At 35.6% G+C, this 24,839-nt stretch overlaps 1 protein-coding gene across 3 annotated transcripts in view; it reads right to left on the bottom strand.

Annotated features, from left to right (window-relative positions):
• Positions 1–619: 619 nt before the first annotated feature.
• Positions 620–24,839, bottom strand: part of LOC145668650 (uncharacterized) — a 95,419-nt gene continuing 71,199 nt past the window's right edge. For all 3 annotated transcript variants that reach the window (XM_081736707.1, XM_081736709.1, XM_081736708.1), the window contains 2 exons: positions 20,429–20,535; positions 620–1,744 (listed from right to left, as the gene is read on the bottom strand). In XM_081736707.1, the coding sequence (XP_081592833.1) occupies positions 1,308–1,744; positions 20,429–20,535 (544 nt within the window). In that variant the 3' untranslated portion in view covers positions 620–1,307. The remainder of the gene's footprint in view (positions 1,745–20,428; positions 20,536–24,839) is intronic.

Here is a 24,839-nt window from a genome sequence, read left to right as displayed (position 1 = left end):
ATAAACTACTGGTCTTTTAACCATAACGATATTCTGACACTATCATCTGCATGAGTTTTATAATCAGCACTTTCAAACAACTAGTAACTCAATTTCTATATGTTTATGCATTTCTTTAGTTAACCCTTTATTTGGCACTGTTGCTCTCAAGCAACATCTCATTCTATTGAGTTATCCGCACGAATTATAATTGCAGTAATCATTTAATTGGCATATTGCTTTCATACAATATTCATATACATGATTTGCGGGTCGCTTCTTTGGATACTTCTAATCTTCGTCAACAGTCAAATTTAGTATTGTAGAAGCTTTATCTCCTACGTTCCGAGAAAGTTTTTTTTATTATTTATTTTTTATTTGTAGTTTCTTGCTCTGTAGAAAAATATTTCAACGAAACTGTTGGTAATTACTGAGAGATTTCTTACGATATTTGACCATAATAGGGCAATACTGCTAGTAGCTACACATAAGCCTACAACCTACTTTATGGCAATGTTGCTTTGAAATAAACATCCTGTATTTTGTAACCAAAGTACAAAAATACTTTAAAATTACGAAATTATGATCAAGAAGACATGGTTCAACCATAAAAGCAAACTAAATATTTTAATGGTAATGCTATCAATGTTTGCCAATTAAAGGGTTAAGTAACTAGTCACGTTGAGTTTTTGCTGCTGATTATTAATTTATCAAAGAATCTTTAGCAAGCTATGTCTGAATTCGAAGATGGTTTCGCTTTTTATTACAAATTAAGAAATTTATCGCAGGAATTAAAATTATCCTGTTCTGTGTTTAACTAATCGTACTTGTTCTAATGTACACCACCAACTTCAGCATTATACGTATCACACTTTGTTACTGTTCTTCCTCTTCTTCCCGTAAGTTTCTCCAGAAGACTTTGCTGCCTAGAGCGTGCAAAATTACATATTCTGAGATATTAATAAATAAATGATTATTTGAAACGTCTCTCGTATTGATGTTCGTCAATTTTAAATACATCAGTACCTAGACTGTAATTTTAAAACAATTTTCTAACTCTTCACTTGTCCCTATAATATTGTTGCATTATGAAAAATGTTTTGGAACAGACTGACATATGAGTTTAACATTATTTGTAAAAACTTAACCGTTTTTCTTTGTCCTTAAATATAGCAGTAGACAGAAGACAACTGCTTCTATTGATTACAATATCTATAACAGTTTCATCCAATACTTAAATTATTATAGCCACTCTGCATTTCAAATCTGTTACTTGTGGCTGAAATATCCGTTGATTTCTCAAAGAAGAATTGCACTGTTTGATGATCTCAATGTGGTAAAGATACAGAACGTGAATACTGTCTCTGTCGAGGCAATGGATCATTATTACTACGAAATTGATTGTGATGTAAACTAGATGTTTGATTTTGTTCTTCAAATTGTTGTTGAGACGGCAATGATGTTTGTTGATTAACTCCTTGATTGACTATTTGCAATGGGTAATTAGTAGACAAAGATAATGATAGGTTAAATTGTTGGGATGTTGTGTGAGGTATTGATAGTGGCTGATTACCTCCTTGAAGCGGATGCTGAACCACTGGAAATGAAGGGAAACTCATTACTTCCTGATAAGAGGGCGGAGGTGACTCACAATATGTTGAGGTTTCATGTTCAGTTTGTAGATGTAGTGGTGCTGATGGACGAGAGTGAGAACGTTCTACCACAGTAGTTTCCACTATATTGATCGTCGAAACATGTTGCTCGCCTAAAACGAAAGGTAAAGAGGAGTTTAACTTACATAGTGCAACTTAAATATATATATTCAACCAGAAGAACTAGCATCAGAGTTCCATCCAATAGATTTTACAAGAATTGAAACAAAAATACATTTAAAAAATTGTTTGTTTTGTTTATTTGAAGTGTTTCTTACCATTGAAGCTATGTGAAATGCAAAACTAGCCTACATTCTAAATTTCAAATCTTTGGATAGAACTTCATATTCCATTGCATACAGTAGATTCCAAATAGCCAATTCTGTATTTACGTTTCATCGGAACTGTGGCCCGTCAATAAACCTATATAAATTGAATTTACACTTGGTAATGAATAATACTACATAATATGACATTTCGGTGAACGAAAAACAACGAAATAACTTATTTATTCATATTAAGCATCAGAGCAGCAGCCGATACACAAAGTAAAGACGACACGAAGAACAGCACGACGGGAACCGAAGAGGAACGAACCACCCAGAAATGGTCTTTAAAGTTGGACTCAAAGAAGACGAAGGCATCAGTTGACCAATGATCACTTAATTTACGTTTGCTCCTGAAGTCGTGTTGGACGAAGGAGTGCTAACCTGCCTAAAATCCCTGAAAGTTGCCTTGAACGAAGGGGATTCCTAACCACTAACCGAACCTCACGAGGCTGCCATGAGCTAAGGAGGTTACTAAAAGGACTATATCAAAAGGCTCGAAGCCCTGGAGACTGCTATGAGCTAAAGGTGTTCCCGTATAAAACATTTCCTTCCTTCACCTCTCTGGTCACAAGGAAGATTTAAGGTATTTACTTTGTAGACGTAAATACTATTTTGTAACATTTTGTAAACAAAATAAGGTGAAGAGCTAGAATACCGGACTGTCATTGTCTCTACCCACACAAATTACAATATATAAATATATAAAAATCCGGGAGAAATGGTTAAGGAAATTCCTCATCCACTTGATATTTCTACAAGAAAATTCCTCCTACTGGAGGGTAAATGAATTGGCACTATTGCCAAAAGTTTGTAAACTAATTACAATAACTCAAATGTAATTAGCATACTTTATATGTAATAGCACTCCTTTTACACGTAGATTCCTGAGAGATTTCTTATAACAAAATTCTATTTATTGAAGTATGGTGTAAGTATTTAGGGGGAAGCGTAATAGAACTATAAATATTCTTTCTCAACGTTTTAGGATTTCATGGTATATTTCCCTTCACCCACTCTTACTAATTCAGTGATTGTATAGTTAAGATAGATTAGGTCAGATTAAGTATGCATAATACTCTTTACAGTTTAATTAATAGTAACCGAGAAATCTATTTAAAATACATATTCATAGAGAAATTAAATAAAAGATGCGAACCATTGCATTAAACTTTCTTCTTTTCTATTTATTAAATTAAATCAAACTATGTAATTATTAAAACGTTTATTTATAAGTATTAACAAAATTATAATAGGCGTTTTCAGAAAACGTCAAAGAAAACTTACCTCGAAGACTAAACTACATCTTGACTTTTTCCCTTGAAATAACATGTTACTCTAGGGTTGTTATTGTGGTTATTTATAAAATATCACGGGGAGACTTGGTGGCTCAGTGGTACAGCGCTTCCCTCTGGTGCGTGGAAAAAAGGCTCGATCGCCGACTAAGAAAGTTTGTGGTGGACAACATCGTGTTCGTAGGTTTGCTCGGGGTACTCGCCGTTTCCTCGCACATTATCATTCCACCAATTCTTTCGTCATTATTCACCAACCGTCTCCTTTAATCTAAAGGTCATAATCGTGGGTCGTTAAACTGAAAGATTTCATTTCATTTCGTATAAAATATCAGCAAAATCGACAGATTTTTTTTTTAAAAAAATTACTTGAAAAACTTGTCTCAAGAATAAACTACCACTTGTGGATGTTCTCAGAAGAAACAGTTTGCACCACATTATAGAGTTCTTTATGAAATAAAAACAAAATCGGCTGAAGAGGTTTTTTGTTTTGATAAAACTGCCCGAAAACAAGATTTAGGTTTTATATTTTTGAGTTTAGTGTTCTTTCCAGCAGCGAGACTATATGAGACTTGGACCTAACACTTAAAGTGGGAGCTGAACCACATCAGCACTGACTGGGAATCGAATCCCAGTGGGACTCCCAAGCCAAAGGCACGTAGGAATTCCTGGCAAGAGCTCATGTGGCGAAACTCACTCCAAAAAAAGAATTAACCATTTTGTAGATATATTAAGAAGAAACTGCTTAAGTCACATATAGGGTTGTTAACGAAATATATGTTTATGAAATATGAACAAAGTCTTCAGAGAAACTTTTGAGACAATTGTTCGAAAAAAATCTCACTTCCAAGAATAGATTAACCCTCTGGATTTTTTCAGGGACAGTATTTATTAATGCAATACGAACAAAATTTCCTCAGTTGTTTATGAAAAATTCTTTAAAAAATCATCTCAGGAGTAAAATAACACTTGTTTTGTTTTGTTTTGTTTTTTTTTTTTTTTTTACATTTCTGTTAATGAAATATTTGTAAAATATGAACAAAATTACCTGATTCTATTTTTAAACAACTGTTGAAAGAAACTTACTCCTGGATATTTTGTATTTGGTCTAGGAATTAATTCGTGCGGGTGGACAAGAAATGGCGCAACGAACGGAGCGTCCCACAGTTCCGTGTATCCACACATGTGTTGCAAACCCCTGTCATCGCGTATCGTTCGTAGTATAGGGCAGTGGATTAAAGCGTCAACAACACCAGTTTGTAGTTAAGTGAACATGGCGCAATTTGTGCCTGATAAAGTGTTTTTGCGGGGTGTCCTGCTGCATTACTTTAACATGCAGAAAAGTGCGACTGAAAGTCATCGTATTTTGGTGGAAGTGTATGGTGACCATGCTCTAGCTGAGCGAACGTGTCAGAAGTGGTTTGCACGGTTTAGAAGTGGTGATTTCGGCTTGGCAGACCAAGAGCGAGCTGTACAGCCAAAAAAATTTCAAGACGAAGAATTGACAGCATTGCTCGAGCAGGATTCGTGTCAAACGCAGGAACAACTTGCAGCAGCATTAGGCGTTGATCAAACAACAGTCTCCAAACGCTTGAAAGCCATGGGAATGATTCAAAAGATGTCACATTGGGTTCCACATGAATTGAAAGACAGAGACGTTGAAAGACGAAAAACCATTTGCGAATTGCTGCTTCAACGACAGAGCAGAAAGGGGTTCTGCATCGAATTATTACGGGTGATGAGAAGTGGATCCATTACGAGAACCCTAAACGAAAAAAGGCCTGGGTGAAACCAGGTGAACCAGGTCCATCACAACCAAAACGAGATATTCACTGTGCAAAGGTTATGCTGTGCATATGGTGGGGTGGTGTACTATGAGCTGCTGCAACCGGGTGAAACTATGAATGGAGAACGTTATCGACGACAATTAATGCGTTTGAAGCAAGCTCTGGCCAGAACACGACCAGAATGGGAGAACAGACATGATAAACTTATTGTTCAACATGATAACGCTCGCCCACATGTCGCAAAACCGGTCAAAACCTATTTAGAAAATGTCGGATGGGAAGTTTTACCCCACCCGCCGTATTCACCAGACGTTGCTCCTTCGGACTACTACTTGTTCGATTGCATTGGACAGCGGTTTACTTCTTCAGAAGATATCGAAACATGGGTCTCTGACTGGATCGCTTCCAAGGATGAGGACTTCTTTCGCCACGGAATCCGTACATTGCCTGACAGATGGGCGAAAGTGGTGGCTAGCGATGGACAATATTTTTCTTAAGGTATTTATGTATTTTGTGTTTGTACTACAGCTTCAATGTGTGCGTACCAACCGCACGAATTAATTCCTAGACCAAATAGAAAAATCACTTATAAAGGGCTGTTAATGGTATGTTGATTGATTTTTGAGCCTTCAGTCAAGTACCCATAGTTTTAGCGGTAGAAAGGAACTTTGAGAAACGCACTTAGATCCTTAATCCTCCAATGCATGTGTTCGCATTTGGGTACGTTTTATACATCTTGCTATAGCAGCAATAGTACAACTCCAAACGGCTATATCATGCATTTACTATACTCTGCTGTTGTAAATACTCTGCGGTTCTAATTGTAATTTTTCCCATTAGATCTCATGTACTTGAATTTCGGTAGCGCATAAACATTAAATCAGACCATTTCAAATATCTGGAAAGTATTTTGACGAAAGACGCCTACTGCACCAAAGACATCAGATCGAGAATTGCCATAGCCAAAGAAGCATTCAACAAGAAAAGGTCACTCTTAACTAGCAGCCTTAATATTGGACTAAGGAAGAAATTGGTCAAGTGCTATATATGGAGCATTGGACTTTATGGTTCAGAAGCTTGGACATTACGGAAGCTAGAGAAGAAATATTTAGAGAGCTTCGAAATGTGGTGTTGGAGGAAGATGTAGAAGATAAAATGGACAAAAAGGGTAACAAACGAAGACGTTTTAAAACTGATTGGACGTTTCTAGCCACCATCCTTCGTAGAAAAATCAATTGGATTGGACACATCTCGCGAAGAAATTGTCTTCATACCGCCATAGAAGGAAAGGTGGAAGCAAAGCGAGGAATAGGAAGAAGAAGAACACAAGTAATCGATGATTTGAGAAATAAAAGAAAATATTGGGAGTTAAAAGAGGAAGCTGAAAATCGAGAAATATGGAAGAAACATTTCCAGGTCCAAACTGGAAATTAAGAAGAAATAAGAAAAAACCTCACTAGTCCCAGGACCTGTCAAAAGGCAGAATAGTTAATAATAATAATAATAATAATAATAATAATAATAATAATAATAATAATAATAATAATAATAATAATAATAATAATAATAATAATAATAAACATTAAACGGTAATATTAAAAGAAAAAATAATTTCAAAAATTCATGCACTGTAGGGTTGATTCGGTCTGGAAACGTTGAACAATATGGCCTCTAGCCGAGTATATGTACATCAGGAAGAACGGATAAATATATAAACAGATAGACAGACAGACATAAATAACTTTTTCGGCATTGAGACCATGAACCGTAAAAATACGTTGATTCTGAAACTAGATTATTTGCGGAATTCCATACTACCTTCTCTGCTATCGACACTCAAAAGTAAAAATAAAGAGAAATAAATTAGCATATGTAAGAATAGGATCTGACGTGCAAAGGGAATGTAAAAATTCTACTGAAACTGATTTTATAAAAAGAAGGGAAGCACAGTATTCTATAACTTTCCCGAAGTTATGTATTGTTAGTCCTATCAACCTTCACAGTTTTAGTGTAGTAGCAGTATTTTTTATATATATGAAATAATAAATTTCTTTCAAAAATTTGCGAATTGACTGGTGTTCGAATGTACATCGATTAAATCTGAAATTCAATTATATCTATTCTCCTAATCTCTAACAATTGAAAAAAGAACTTACATGAACGTTATTTTGAAAAAAAAAAAAATCCTGTTGCTTCTCATTGACATCTCAATTTTATTCTCTCATGCTAGCTCCTAGATGTCTGCTCAGAGACATAAAAAACATCCCACCTTAAGTCAGAATTTGCGGGTTTTAAAACTTGTTTTGTATCCTTCATTATTTCTATCTTTTATAAATCCCTATTTGTTTTGTGCTATTGTACTAGATGTAATTACCATTATTCCATTCGTTACTCTTTATTTATTTTTTCAATAAGTGATTCTTAAGAAATTTATATAAATTGTTTCCTAAAAATACGCATGTAATTTTCTATCTATTTTAGTCGTCTGTTGTATGGATTATTACGTGGATATCTGACAACGTAAAACACACACCCGAACAAGCCTCCCAATGTTTTTCAGAAATCGCGGCCGCTGTTCCTAATCTTATATAGTTTAATAACTATGGGTGTACTAATTAATAAAATATGAACTGTGTCGAAACACTCCAATGAAATATACCTTCTATAATTCTTCTGCCTGCCCCTCTCCACCTTGACTGTTACGATTTCGCACCCTGGTATTGAGGATACATCGTATTAAGACGCTTTGTTTTTTTTTTTTTTTTTTTTTTTATAATCTTACCCGTACACTTTTTGTCTTGTCGCCAGTCAATGGCGGCTCACTGGTCAAATTTAAGTGATGGATACGGATAAATTTAGATGTATGAGAGAGCGTTCTATAGTTCCGTCTTATCTTTCACTTGCTTTCTAGGCAACTTGCCGGGAAGTGCTATTTCAAGGAATAATAGATCACTTTGAAAGCATGGATAATAGTCGTAAAAACACAATTAAGTTCGAATATCCGAAATCCACAAGACTGATCCGACCCCCTGCGCTCAAACTTTAGTTTTAAGAAAATTTTCCGATAGTGTTGGATGCAATGTCAGCCAAACAATTCAACGATGAAGACTATTTTATATATATGAAAAATTCAATTAATCAGAGAACATATGAAACATTTTTGCAAGTTACAACTGATACCAAGGGATTCCACCAGTCCGATGGAATTCTAAGTCATGTCAAAATAAGTATTGCTAGTATTGATGTTACACGTATGGAAATTTTAGTCTCCCAGTAGAAGTAAGTGACGAACACATTCGGGCAGTGCTAGCCACATGTGGACATGTGGAATTATTGACATGAAAACTGGACAGCGCATTTTCCGTTTCTAGTATACAATGATGTTCGGATTAAAGCGTACTCAGTTTGTCGCTATAAAAAATGCTGATGAATAATCATGTATTAATATTTGTTCAGATTTCCATACAAACAAATCATGGCTTGAAGAAACCACTTTAAAACGGCTATATTTCAACTGCCCAGTACCAGATTGAATGAAATAATCTCGGCCATAATAGCCATCTTAAAACGCTCTCCTTCATCCGAGCGCATCTTACTTACTATAACATTAAAGAAACACAATTTTATATATATATATATACTAGCAGCGTTCACCCCGCTTCGCTGCGGTCACCCCGGAACGCAATAAACTTTGTTACTTAGATAATTTTTACTTTTTCGCTTTCAAATTGCAGTAAATGTTAACATTATAGCGCCTGTCATTTATGTTAACCCGCCGAGTGACCCGCTTCGCTGCGGTCACCCCGGAACGCAATAAACTTTGTTACTTAGATAATTTTTACTTTTTCGCTTTCAAATTGCAGTAAATGTTAACATTAAAACGCCTGTCATTTATGTTAACCCGCCGAGTGACACGGTCATGCGGGTTGCATATAAATACGTTTATTTTTATACCTATGATGAACTAATAACAAAGGATTTGTACGTATGGACACTTGAATGGTCAATTATCTCAAGACACTGGTAATTAAAAATTAAAGTGATATGATAAAAACCATCTAGGGTCCAAATCCTAATAACCCCCCAAAAATAAAAGAAATTGGTTCAGCCGTATTAGCGTGATGAGGGAACAAAGGTTTTGTACGTTCTCTTTTATAATATAGAATATATATATATATATATCTGTTATTCTATCTAGCTTATATTATTCTTCATTTAAATAAAAATAAAACATATCTTCGAAAAATCTGTCAATTTTGGTGTTTATTGTTTTCAGGTGCATGATGAAGCTCATAACCTAACGAAATTAATTAGCAAATTTACAAAATCATGGGTAATTTATATCTATATTTAAAGATTGTATTACATAGTTTTACGATGAATCATGATAACAATTTATATTAACTTTCAGTTATGTAGCTAATCTGTTTAATAAAGACTTTCTGTTTTCAATGCACGTTTATTTATTTAACTTATAATTATTTATATGTCATGCTGGAATCTATGCCTGGTTTTCCATGTGTAATTAGTTTTTTTTTTTTTTTTTTTTTTTTTTACTGAACAATCAGAAACAGTTTATGACAACAGCACAAAATACAATTTATATTACTCTCTTTTAAAATCATAAAGTTTAAAATAATGAGAGCTCAGCAACACAGGAATGTCCATTCCTTTAAAATGAGAATAACTTACTCACATTACTTCCAACATAAACAAAGTTATTAGCATCATTCGCCAGAAAAAATATGTGCACACTCCCGACAGAAACAATATATGCACATTCACTTTTGATTATCATTATATTTCTTTCTGTCTCAATTTTACTTATTTTCCATATTATTATCAGAATTCATATCTCAGTAATACGAGCTTTCAATCCCGTCATCCTTTTAGTACATAAGATTAACACAACAATAATACAATTAATAACTAACCTTCCTAGTCTAAAACACTATAACTATACTATACCTACTATACTATAACTATACTATACCTACTATACTATAACTATACTATAACTATACTATACCTAACCTAACTAACTTAACCTATTTATCACTGATAAAAGAAGTCCCGACTCGATTTAACTTATTAAAATCTTATCCTCCCTTAACAATTAATTCTAGATTGGAGAACCAGTGCATAGATCTTATGAATCACCCTCATATACATATCATTAAAGATTATATAAGAAGATGTTATATTTTCTTAGTTTCATGTTAAACCTCGATTTCATACTGATTAATAACGAATTATCAATATTTGAGTTGAGAACCTACTCCAACAAAAGCGAGCTCCAGATGTGAACTATTAACTCGACTTGAAACCTGATGAAATCTTCAGAAGATTAAGTGAGCATTATGGCGGAGAAACAGTCGTAAGTGTACTTTGCTGTTTAAAACTAAAGGCAGCAATAGAATCCGTTCTCAACGTGGCCTGTACTCCACGACAATCTACTGCAGTCAACAAACCACCATTCGTCGGGTGGAGCAGCTCATTCTGAGTAATAGACCCATCAGTATGGGAGATTTTGGTTGCGAAAACAAACATCAGCGTGCTGAAGTGTAGAAACGAACATCCAAAATACCCACACTTCCGGAAAATCACAGCCAGATGGGTCCCAAACATGCTAACGTTCGACCGGAAGAAGTCTAGGGAAACGTCTTGGCTCAACATCTGCAGCGATTTCAGAGAAAAGGCGAGAGCTTCCTTGCAAAGATAATCACCTGCGATGGAAGCTGGGTGCATCATTATACTGGATCCAAACTTGTCACCGTCGAAAAAATTCGAGGCACAAGCGTCAGTAGTAGTGGTCCGCGTATGCGCGAATGACTCATCCTCACTCTCTTTCATGACCAGGGTGAAAGGTCAATGACCTGGCCCGGGGTCAATGACCTAGGGGTACCTAGGACCACCCCCTCTAAATTTTGGCAGGGGTACCTTGGCCCACCCCCTAAATTTTGGCAGGGGTACATAGGACCACCCCCTTAAATTTTGGAAATTGCCAAATCTAAAAATTTGGTATGGTAGCCTAGGACCATAGTATGTACCTCTATTAGTATTGGGGGTCTATGTCGTTCCCTTTTATGGGTAAAAAATTGCCAAAAATTCAAATTTCGGGGTTTTTTGACCTAATTTATCCCCTTTGATGAGGTGTTATTACCCTATATAGTTATATGGGCGTATACAGGGGTCCATTCCCTTTCATAACATATGGGTATATTAATGCACCCCTTTAAATTTTTGGGAGGGGTACCTTGGCCCACCCCTTAAATTTTGGAAATTGCCCAATTTCAACATTGGGTATTATAGTATAGGACCCTAATATGTATTAGGTTAAATTTGGGCGGTCCACCTCATTCCCTTTTAGGGGTACAAAATTGCCAAAATATAAACGTAAGCAATACGTTATACCACGTGTTTCGTTTTTGGTCGATTTTATCCCCTTTGATGAGGTGTTATTATCCTATATGGTTATATGGTCATGTATAGGGGTCCATTACCTTTCATAAGATATGGGTATATTTGTGCACTCCTTTAAAAATTTGGGAGGGGTACTTTGACCCACCCCTTAAATTTTGGAAATTGCTCATTTTATATATTTGGTATTATAGTACTGGACCCTAACATGTATTATGATAAATTTGGGTGGTCCACCTCGTTCCCTTCTAGGGGTACAAAATTGCCAAAATTTTAGTACAACCACGTGTTTGGTTTCGACCCAAGTTATCCCCTTTGATGAGGTGTTATTATCCTATATAGTTATATGGGCGTATACAGGGGTCCATTACCTTTCATAAGACATGGGTATATTAATGCACCCCTTGAAAAATTTGGGAGGGGTACCTTGGCCCACCCCTTAAATTTTGGAAATTGCCCAATTTAAACATTTGGTATTATAGTACTGGACCCTAACATGTATTATGATAAATTTGGGTGGTCCACCTCGTTCCCTTCTAGGGGTACAAAATTGTCAAAATATAAACGTAAGCATTACGTTGTACCACGTGTTTGGTCTTTTGGCCCAATTTATCCTCTTGGATGAGGGCCTATTACCTTATATGGTTATATGATTATGTATAGGGGTCTATTCCCTATCATAAGACATGGGTACATTTGTGCACCGGGAGGGATACTTTGGCCCACCCCTTAAATTTTGGAAATTGCTCATTTTATATATTTGGTATTATAGTACTGGACCCTAACATGTATTATGATAAATTTGGGTGGTCCACTTCGTTCCCTTTTAGGGGTACAAAATTGCCAAAATATAAACGTAAGCAATACGTAGTACCACGTGTTTGGTTTCGACCCAAGTTATCCCCTTGGATGAGGTCCTATTACCTTATATGGTTATATGGTCATGTATAGGAGTCCATTACCTTTTATAAGATATGGGTATGTTTGTACACTCCTTTAAAAATTTGGGAGGGGTACTTTGGCCCACCCCTTAAATTTTGGAAATTGCCCAATTTAAACATTTGGTATTATAGTACTGGACCCTAACATGTATTATGATAAATTTGGGTGGTCCACCTCGTTCCCTTCTAGGGGTACAAAATTGCCAAAATATAAACGTAAGCATTACGTTGTACCACGTGTTTGGTTTTTGATCTAATTTATTCCTTTGGATGAGGTCCTATTACCTTATATGGTAATGTATAGGTGTTCATTCCCTATCATAAGACATAGGTACATTGATGCACCCCGGGAGGGGATTCGGTATCATAGTACATGACTCAACATGTATTATGATAAATTTGGGTGGTCCACATCGTTCTCTTTTAGGGGTACAAAATTGCTAAAATATAAACATAAGCAATATGTTGTACCATGTGTTTGGTTTTTGGCCCAATTTCTCCCCTTTGATGAGGTTCTATTACCTTATATGGTTATATGGTCATGTATATAGGTTCATTTCCTATCATAAGATATGGGTACATTGATGCATCCTTTAAAAATTTGGGAGGGGTATTTTGGCTCATCCACTCGGTTTTAGAAATTGTTTAATATAAGCATTTGGTATCATAGTACAGGTCTCCAATATGTACCACTATAAATTTGGATGGTCCACATCGTTCCCTTTTCATAGGTAAAGAACTACCAAAAATCAAATTTCGGAGGTTATTGACCTCTATTTAGCATGTTATATGGATATGTACAGAGGTTTATTACCTTTATATGTTTATGTTCCCTTTTAAATTTGGGAATTATCAAATAACAAAATTCGGTAAACGTTTTCTAAGCCCCATTGTAGATGTTGATGTTCCTCTTATGGCCAAATATTCAAAATTTAAATGTTATTGACCGGCTTTATTATTATTGAATAAGTACAGGATTTATTACTTTTTCATAAGACACAGGTGTATTTGTGTACCAATCTTAAATTTTGGAAGGGGTACATTTCTTATTGTCGTATCAATAATTGGTAATTGGATAGTATTTCATTCATTGGGTAAATCATTAGGATCACGTGATCGGTTATTGACCTATGATGGGATTAGGAGTCCAGGACATTGGTACATTGAAACTTTGTAGGATAATTTGATAATGCGTCATTGGTTTTGATTATTCCCGCCAAATATAAACGTAAGCAAGACGTTGTACCACGTGATTGTCCTTGATGAGGTAGTGTACAGGGATTCATTTCCTTTGTTGTGGTACTTCTTAAGTTTGAGTACACACACACACTTCTAGAAAACAGTTGGTTCTACTCAGGTAAACAATTGACGGACATTATTGACCTTATTGAACATATAATGATATGATTAACTCTAAGACTTAGGTATATCAAGAGAAGTATTCTTTAAATTTGGGAATGGTGATAAACAGAATTTTAACATAAGGTGTGAAATTTGAAACAATACATTGAACTTTAGTCACAGCTCATAGTCTAAGATCATTGGTGGTGATTGATTTGAAATCTGATAGCTAACCTTATTGAATCTTATGATTCATAGACGAAAGGCAATACATGCTACAACAGTTTAAAATTTAATCATAAGGTGATGTAATCTGACACTAGCAAAGTTATTGTTAATGCAATTTGATTGGATGATCACTATCTTTCCTGCAATCTGATTGGTTGATCACTATCTTTCGTGCAATCTGATAGGTTGATGAGTTTTAAATCTTTTTCTGCATTCAGTTTTAAGTTTTGTTTAACATTTAAAAATCTTGGTTTCGTTCAACATTTTGCACTCACTGATAAATATGATCAAAACCGTTTATTTGTTAATCGAATAGTTAAAAACCGGATAAAGTTTGACGGTTAACCGTGAAACGTAAAATTTTTTTAGTTTGAAATTTTTTTGCTTGAAATTTTTTGTTTGAAACTTTTCGTTTGAAATTTTTGTTTGAAAAAATTTTTGTTTGAAAATTTTGTTTGAAATTTTTTTGTTTGTAAATTTTTGTTTCAAAATTTTTTTTGTTTAAAATTTTTTCGTTTGAAATTTTTCGTTTCCAAAATTTTTTTCTGTTTAAAAAATTTTTGTTTGAACAGTTTTGTTTGGAAAATTTTGTTTCAAATTTTTTTTGAAAATTTTTGTTTGAATTTTTTTTTGAAATTTTTGTTTGACATTTTAAAAGTTTGTGCACTCATTAGTAAAGAACTGGAACTGTTTAGAACTAAAACCTCTGGCAACATTGTGGTGCACGTCAGAACATGATAATGCAACGTCATCAGTTTTGCATCATATATAAGTATCGTTCGAGTTAGTATTCATGATAACGTCATCATGGCTACTTGTCTGCAGTTTCTAAACACGCGTGATGTGATGAAATCATTTACCAAAATTACCGATTTACAACAGAATGTACCTTATAGAATCTTAGCTAGCCAAATGATCCCTACAAAGTTTGGATTAAGAATCGTAGTGAAGCTTGAAAATGATAAGAATATAATTTTACCAGCAAGATATTTACCCATGGAAGCATCAAAACAAGAAGAACTGCTGCGTTTCTTAAATACTGGATCTGTATCTTTATGTTACAAAGGATTCTTGGGTCGAAGTCATCAACTTGAATTTAGTACACAGCCAGATTCGTCAGCCATTGTGATGAAATCATGAATCAGCACATTTCTTTCCAATGACGTCAGCCGTAGTTGTATGAATTTGGTTGGTCGGCATGACGTCTGTAACTGTGATGAAATCATGAATTCAAACGTCAGCACATTCCTTACCAATGACGTCAGCAATAACTATAAACCAGCAAATACAGTGTCATCCCACGAAATCATTTGAGCAAGTGCTTTTCAGGAGGAAAGATGTGTACTTCTAACGATAAAGAGTTCATCTTCGCAAGCTATTATCCAATAAACAAAACATGTGATGATTGGTATCAGTGCTAAAACATTTGACCTAGTGATTCGATTGGGCAAAGCAGAACAATTTGGTGTACAACTGACCTGTGAAGAATGGCACGAATCGACCAAATGAACGATTATTTTCATGATGAGCTAAATGTGACCATAGTCAAATCATTAGGCTCAAATCATGAAGTGGTGCTGCGTACAGTCCTCGAAGAGAAGATGGTGCTGTTACGTAAAAAGAGTACATTTCATGTCCCTCGCAACATGGTGTATCTAACACAAACGGAATGGAACAAATTTATCAGCGTATTTCAGTGTGTGAAACATGCAGTGGAAGTGTGCAACAAAACTAGTATATTCCTGAAAAAGTACTATTTTGAAAAATGTGTTATGCATATTGTACAACATGTATCTAGATATTGTGATGGTTGTCAACATCGTTCTTGGGTGCATAACTGTATTGATAAACAGTTTATTTGTGATCAAATGGACATTGAGTTTCCACCAATTGATATTGCATTAGACCTTAAAAGACTTCAACTGGAATTAAAATTATATGCTAAAGACAAACTAGTGCAAGAAGTTCAAAATACATTGTATCGACAATATCCAGAACCACTATCTGGTATGGATGTATGTGGAGTGTAATAAAATGATCCATTTCAATGAATTGTGTTTTTTCAAGTACAACCCCAGGTTCTGACGTGTACTATTGCACCACAATGTTGTAAAAGGTTTTTGTTCTAAACAGTTCCAGTTCTTTACTAATAAGTGCACAAACTTTGAAAACAAAAATTTAGAACAAAAATCTTTGAAACAAAATTTTGAAACGAAAAAAAAATTCAAACAAAAAATTTCAAACAAAAAAATTGAAGCGAAAAAATTTCAAACAAAAAAAATTTTGAAACAAAAAATTTCAAACAAAAAATTTGGAAACGAAAAATTTCAAACAAAAAATTTTAAACAAAATTTTCGAACAAAAATTTTTCAAACAAAAATTTCAAACGAAAAGTTTCAAACAAAATTTTGAAACAAACAAAAATTTCGAAACAAAAAAATTTAAACAAAAAATTTGGAAACGAAAAAATGTCAAACCAAAGTTTCAAATTTTTTAAATGTTAAAACAAAACTGAATGCAGAAAAAGATTTAAAACTCATCAACCTATCAGATTGCACGAAAGATAGTGATCAACCAATCAGATTGCAGGAAAGATAGTGATCATCCAATCAAATTGCATTAACAATAACTTTGCTAGTGTCAGATTACATCACCTTATGATTAAATTTTAAACTGTTGTAGCATGTATTGCCTTTCGTCTATGAATCATAAGATTCAATAAGGTTAGCTATCAGATTTCAAATCAATCACCACCAATGATCTTAGACTATGAGCTGTGACTAAAGTTCAATGTATTGTTTCAAATTTCACACCTTATGTTAAAATTCTGTTTATCACCATTCCCAAATTTAAAGAATACTTCTCTTGATATACCTAAGTCTTAGAGTTAATCATATCATTATATGTTCAATAAGGTCAATAATGTCCGTCAATTGTTTACCTGAGTAGAACCAACTGTTTTCTAGAAGTGTGTGTGTGTACTCAAACTTAAGAAGTACCACAACAAAGGAAATGAATCCCTGTACACTACCTCATCAAGGACAATCACGTGGTACAACGTCTTGCTTACGTTTATATTTGGCGGGAATAATCAAAACCAATGACGCATTATCAAATTATCCTACAAAGTTTCAATGTACCAATGTCCTGGACTCCTAATCCCATCATAGGTCAATAACCGATCACGTGATCCTAATGATTTACCCAATGAATGAAATACTATCCAATTACCAATTATTGATACGACAATAAGAAATGTACCCCTTCCAAAATTTAAGATTGGTACACAAATACACCTGTGTCTTATGAAAAAGTAATAAATCCTGTACTTATTCAATAATAATAAAGCCGGTCAATAACATTTAAATTTTGAATATTTGGCCATAAGAGGAACATCAACATCTACAATGGGGCTTAGAAAACGTTTACCGAATTTTGTTATTTGATAATTCCCAAATTTAAAAGGGAACATAAACATATAAAGGTAATAAACCTCTGTACATATCCATATAACATGCTAAATAGAGGTCAATAACCTCCGAAATTTGATTTTTGGTAGTTCTTTACCTATGAAAAGGGAACGATGTGGACCATCCAAATTTATAGTGGTACATATTGGAGACCTGTACTATGATACCAAATGCTTATATTAAACAATTTCTAAAACCGAGTGGATGAGCCAAAATACCCCTCCCAAATTTTTAAAGGATGCATCAATGTACCCATATCTTATGATAGGAAATGAACCTATATACATGACCATATAACCATATAAGGTAATAAAACCTCATCAAAGGGAAGAAATTGGGCCAAAAAACCAAACACATGGTACAACATATTGCTTATGTTTATATTTTAGCAATTTTTACCCATGAAAGGGAACAAGATGGACCACCCAAATTTATCATGATACATATTGAGGTCATGTACTATGATAGCGAGGACCCATATACATGACCATATAACCATATAAGGTAATAGGACCTCATCCAAAGGAATAAATTAGGTCAAAAACCAAACACGTGGTACAACGTAATGCTTACGTTTATATTTTGTCAATTTTGTACCCCTAAAAGGGAACGAGGTGGACCACCCAAATTTATAGTGATCCATATTAGGGTCTTATACTGTAATACCAAATGTTTAATTGAGCAATTTCCAAATTAAAGGGGTGGGCCATTGTACCCCTCCCGGGGTGCATCAATGTACCTATGTCTTATGATAGGGAATGGACCCCTATATGACCATATAACTATATGATGTAATAGGACCTCATCAAGGAGATAAATTAGGTCAAAAATCAAACACGTGGTATAACGTATTGCTTACGTTTATATTTTGGCAATTTGGTACCCCTAAAAGGGAACGAGGTGGACCACCCAAATTTATCATGATACATATTAGTATCCAGTACTATGACACCACATGTTGAAATTAAGCAATTTCCAAAATTAAAGGGTTGGGCCAAGGTACCCCTCCCAAAATTTAAAGGGGTGCATCAATATACCCATGTCTTATGAAAGGTAATAGACTCCTGTATACGCTCATGTAAACATATAAGGTAATAACACCTCATCAAAGGGAATAAAATCGACCAAAAACCAAACACGTGGTATAACGAATTGCTTACGTTTATATTTTTGGCAATTTTGTACCCCTAGAAGGGAACGAGGTGGACCACCCAAATTTATCATAATACATATTAGGGTCTTGTACTATAATACCAAATGTTTAAATTGGTCAATTTCCAAAATTTAAGGGGTGGACCATTGTACCCCTCCCGGGGGTGCACAAATGTACCTATGTCTTATGATAGGTAATAAACCCCTATACATGATCATATAACTATATAAGGTAATAGGACCTCATCCAAGCACATAAATTAGGCCGAAAACCAAACACGTGATATAACGTATTGCTTACGTTTATATTTTGGCAATTTTGTACCCCTAGAAGGGAATGAGGTGGACCACCCAAATTTATCATAATGCATATTAGGGTCCTATACTATAATACCCAATGTTGAAATTGGTCAATTTCCAAAATTTAAGGGGTGGGCCAAAGTACCCCTCCCAAATTTTTCAAGGGGTGCATTAATATACCCATGTCTTATGATAGGTAATGGACCCCTATACATGACCATATAACCATATAAGGTAATAGGACCTCATCCAAGAGGACAAATTGGGCCAAAAGACCAAACACGTGGTACAACGTATTGCTTACGTTTATATTTTTGGCAATTTTGTACCCCTAGAAGGGAATGAGGTGGACCACCCAAATTTATCATGATACATATTAGGGTCCTGTACTATAATACCCAATGTTTAAATTGGGCAATTTCCAAAATTGAAGGGGTGGGCCAACGTACCCCTCCCAAATTTTTCAAGGGGTGCATTAATATACCCATATGTTATGAAAGGGAATGGACCCCTGTATACGCCCATATAACTATATAGGATAATAATACCTCATCAAAGGGGATAAATTAGGTCAAAAACCCCCGAAATTTGAATTTTTGGCAATTTTTTACCCATGAAAGGGAACGACATAGACCCCCAATACTGATAGAGGTACATACTATGGTCCTAGGCTACCATACCAAATTTTTAGATTTGGCAATTTCCAAAATTTAAGGGGGGTGGTCCTATGTACCCCTGCCAAAATTTAGGGGGTGGGCCAAGGTACCCCTGCCAAAATTTAGAGGGGGTGGTCCTAGGTACCCCTAGGTCATTGACCCTGGGCCAGGTCATTGACCTTTCACCCTGGTCATGAAAGAGAGTGAGGATGAGTCATTCGCGCATACGCGGACCCCTACTACTGCGTCCGCTTGCAAAGTGATGCTGGAGGTATTCTGGGACAAAGACAGGGTAATATGATCTAATTTTCGGGCACGCGGGGCCAATACTACAGAAACCTCCGCCGGACCAAAGTCAAAGGGGCTTTGAGGATCATACGGTCATAGATGTGAAGGATGGCGTCAGCATTCTGCATGACAACCCACATTCTCATACGACCATGACAACTGTCAGAGCTATCACCAAACTTGGTTGGAAGATCTTAGACCATCCCTGTATAGCTCCAATTTGTCGCTTTACGACTGTCATATTTTTGGTCCCCTCAAGGACCACTTGAGCGGACAAAAATTCCACACCAATGACGAAGTCAAAACGTGTGTGCAGAAATGGATGAAAGATCGTCTCCCCAAAAAATTCTATGCTGCAGGGACACGTGACTCTCACACCGATGGGATAAATGTGTGCCTGTACATTTGGAGGACCTTGAAAAAGAACAGTAATTGATTCGCATGTCTTCTCTATGTAAGAGAAGAAAAGAAATTTCGGTTAAAACTTGAACGTCTCTCGTTTATAATCTGTTCATAATTTAGTGTACGTTGTTTTCCTTTATTTTAGTTTTCTAGTTTCTAGTTTAATGTATAGGATTTATCAACAGTATACTTACCTTGAGAGTTTCTCTCAGTCGAACTATCTGTGTGTGTATTGAAGTACATGCAACATTTCAGAAAAGCCACCAGCAAAATAACTAGAAAGACTATAACAAACACCATTCTGAAAGACAGTAGATATAGTATAGATCAGTGACATTGAGTACTATAATTGTGTTTATGCTGAAAACAATACGAGCGATCATTTCTCCACTAAGTTACATGTAATCGGATTTCAACGTTTTGTTCACTTATTTAAGTACACTCATTTCAAAATATTACCGTGCTGTATCATCACCACTTTATAGATTAAAATTTAGCCGTAACTTTTGTTCGATTAATAACTAATCATGTCTTTTTTGGATATTTCTTGTTGCGCGTGATTCAATCCCTCTCGCCGTGGGGCACCTGTTGCACACACATACCCATATCCCTTAGCGGGCAAGTTCTGGCGTCTGTATTCATACGCCAGTACAAAAATGCTTATTCACATTATATTATAGACGAAAATTATTAACTCTGTATAATATGTATATATAATCCAATTTTTTAATAGTTTTTCACTTATCCAATAAAGTTTCATTGCATAGAACACTAAAATATACACGAATGATCATTGCTTTTCACGAACTACTTTTTGTTACTGTTTACATCACCATATTGTCTTTGTCCTGGGAGCGTGAAACACCTACGTCTGTTTTCTGGGTGCTACGAAGAGTGTTGCTGTACCTCAGACGAAAAATCTGCGCTGCAAATCAGGGGCCTCATTCCACACGAGATGGGAATTTCGGGAATATAACGAATGACAAAAAGGAAGGGAGGGTCACCTATTTACAGATAGTGCATATGTTGAAAAGTAAGTTATGTATTACTAGCTCCACAGTAATAAAATCATTTTTCTCTTTTATTCGTCTTTTATTTTACATTCTATCGGAACTTGTTTTCTGGATGGGCTTGGTATTAAGATGAAACAGATACGGAAATATACACTAATCAATCCTTTCATTACGACAAGACGAGTGTATACAGGGTGGCCACATAGTCTTGTTATCTCTTGTTAAATGCTAATGTAAGTTTTCCCGTTACTCCTTTAATGTATTTTTTTACATTGTTTCAGATTGTTTGAACGATGGTTGATAGTTGACCTTTCCACCACGAAGTCCAGACCTCGCCACCTGTGATAATACGCTATTAAGTTTACTAAAAGGCATCATTGCACAAAACCGTTACGAAACCACAGCCGAACCGACAGTAGCTGTAAAACAAGCTTTGTCACTCAAGTTACATCTGCAATGCTCCGGAAAAGCTCGCGCAAAAACCTGGCGGCTTACTATCCTTGGTCATGAGAATGACGGTAGACAGACTGATCCTTTGGATACTTAGTGTTTCCTATCTCAATAAAATTTCTTGAAAGCATTGTTGTTAATATCATTCAGTTCTTTTCGTGTGGTTATATATACAGTACGTTTAGTGGTTTGTTATTTATTTTCAGAGGTAACGTGACTTTGTGGCCACCCTGTGCAATATGATTAATAGGATGTAGTCCAAACTTATGATTAACTCTTAAAATTTAATGTTTGTTTAACTACGATAGTGCCCAAAGATGAGTCATATATCATTAATACCTCACAACTAACTAAACAAAATTAAATACGTGAAGATAAAATCTGGTGTGTAGTTTTCACGAAAATCGAAAAAAAACAGTATTTATAGTGTTAAAACGTGCGTTGTTTGTTGCCAATAATATTGCAATATTCCCTCATATTAAGAAACAACACATGCTTCAGCACAATCATCACCAAGCAGCCAACGGAAATAGGAAGAAGTTACGAAGAAATACGAAGAGGACACGAAGAATCACGAAGAGGACCCCTTCAACACCTGCACAGGCTCCGGTTCCAAAAACTTGCCATGAAAGAGAACGCATAGAGCCAGAAGACAGTCACCGATTGATCACATTCTATCAGTCTCTCCAAGCTGCTCTGGGCTGGAGAGACTCTCCTTACCTTACTTTTGCGCTGCTTTGGACAAGAAGTTCCTTATCCAACTGCGCGCTGCCTCGGGCAGGAGATACTACTTTACCTCTGTGATGCTTCGGGCAAGAGGGTCCTTTAGATATAGATGCACAGGGCAGGGTTGTTCCTAACCAACAATCCTAAACGTCCTAGCTGTTATGGGCAGGTGGTCCAATTTACAGAGGAAAGTTTTATTATAGACATTACTTATTTGTAATCTAGTGTATAAACTGTATAAAAACTTTATAACAAATGGATGTGGGGAAAATTCGTGTACCGATTAGTACCGAATATTACAATATAATTGATAACTTTTATTCTGCTCGAACTGTTCTGATCTGTTTATTTATTCATGCACTCAATGAATAAAGGCAGACATTTAAGTAAAAACTGTTCCTATTGTTGTCTGTCTTTTCTTGACGGAGAAACACATAATCCTAACAACGATAAGCAATCTTAACAGTAGACAAAATTCTCCCAGCACCGTACAGTTCTCAGTATTATTTGGAAGAGTTTGTACCAATTGGAAACTAGATAGGAGCAAATGTCATTCATGTGCATATAGAATATGATTAAGAATACCCGGATTCCACGGCACAGTGTTGCCACACTTGGTACAATTGTACCAAATTCAGCCCTTTTTATCATTCATCGGCCCTTTGGTACCCCGCTGGCATTTTCAGCCCCTTTTGTGAAAAAGTTGGTACAATTCTACCCAATTCAGCACCATTTAACAAATACTTGTTACATTTTCTAAAGTGTCAGTAAGATTTTGCTACATCTCACGTTACTTATACTGTGTGTTGGACTCTTAAAAAATGCTGTTGAACTTGCATTCTGTAACCTTGCACCGCTTAACACTAGGAACTTTGTGTGGGAAATTCGTAATTCAAATTATACTGGGATAGAAATGACGCTAGATGGGCGCATCCGCACTGCGCATTAAGGAGACTAGAAGGAAACAGTGTGGTGGAAATATTATCTTCAAATCCTTAAAAAAAAAAATAAATAAAAAATAAAGTTGAATCAAGTGTTGAATATTCTGAAGAAGACCAGCGTGTGCTCAAGTAAGTCTATAATTTGTCATTGCAAAGATTCTACACTAAAAAATAATAGCACGAAAAATACATTGACATAATTGCTGGCTTAGCGGGCTAAGTTGTTTACTAGTGACGCCATATTGACGAATATCAAGATACCCGAACATTTCTGCATTCTTTAGATCTATATCGACACGTTGATTTGTACTCTTGGAAAAGGCGGGGGGAGGGGGTTGTTCTAGAACATTATCTCTTTCAGTTTCATGTTATAGAGCCGTGTATTACCTGGTATAAAATTCAGCCCTTTTTGTTTCAATTTTGTACTATTTTTCAGTCCACTTTAGAGCTGGGACTGTGGCAACACTGCACGGCAATTGCATTTCCCATCCGCCATTAGGCAGCAATTCGTTGAAGAGTGGATATCCCTTCTTCTTGGTGCTACGCAGATAACTTGCGCAGTTTTTGTTTGTCCTTACGAAGTAAGTTATATATATAGGTTGTTTCAAAACGACACTGACAATATTTGGGTGGTAATTCCTGACACCAAAATGAGACAAAAACTATAAACCAGCTTGGGTGCACAAATGCTTCCTTTCGGAGTTATAGACTGCTGAAAGCATGAAAAAGTGAAATTTAAAGGCCCATAACTCCAAAACTATGGGACCTACCGTAATTGGGTCAAGACTTCACTTAGGAACTAGTATGTGTTCTACCCAAATATCCGAGTTTAAGAATCCTGCAGTATTTCCACAACAATTTTTATAGAGATAGTTGATGAGTACTTCAAATTATATTCCCGTAGCCAAACTCCCTCTATAAAAATTGTTGCGCGAGTACCGTAGAACTTTAAATCATATATTTTTGGATAACACACATATTAGTTCCTAAGTGAAGTCTTGACCCAAATACTGTAAGTCCCATAGTACGGAAGCTGTGGACCTTTAGAGTTCATTTTTTCATGCTTTCGGCAGCCTATAACTTCGAAAGGAAGCATTTGTGCATCCAAGTTGATCTATAATTTTTTATTTATCGTGGTGTCAGGAATCACCTCCCAAACGTTGTCGGTATAGTTTTGAAACACCCTGCATAATGATTCTTCTTCCTTACACAATAAAATAATGTAGCCACCTAAAGTAGCTTATTTGTAACTATTAATTAGCCATATTTCTTTCGAATATGTCATGTAGTCCCAATACCGTACGCCTGCTAGCAGTACTGGTCAGAACAATTGATATCACTGCAAACATGTTCAAGGCGAAGTTGATTTTCAGGGACGAACCTTAGCCTATCCTATCATTGCACCTCACTCCTAACAGAGGGCATAATGCTCTTAAAGGTGGCTAGCCCTTCTGTCTAGCATGTAAAAAAAATCT

The sequence above is a fragment of the Thermobia domestica genome, chromosome 13, assembly GCF_964235325.1.
Source record: "Thermobia domestica chromosome 13, izTheDome1.hap1.1, whole genome shotgun sequence".
NCBI classification, from domain to species: Eukaryota; Metazoa; Arthropoda; class Insecta; order Zygentoma; family Lepismatidae; genus Thermobia; species Thermobia domestica.
Note: the sequence above shows the minus strand (reverse complement) of the source record. Positions and strands in the feature narration are given on the sequence as shown.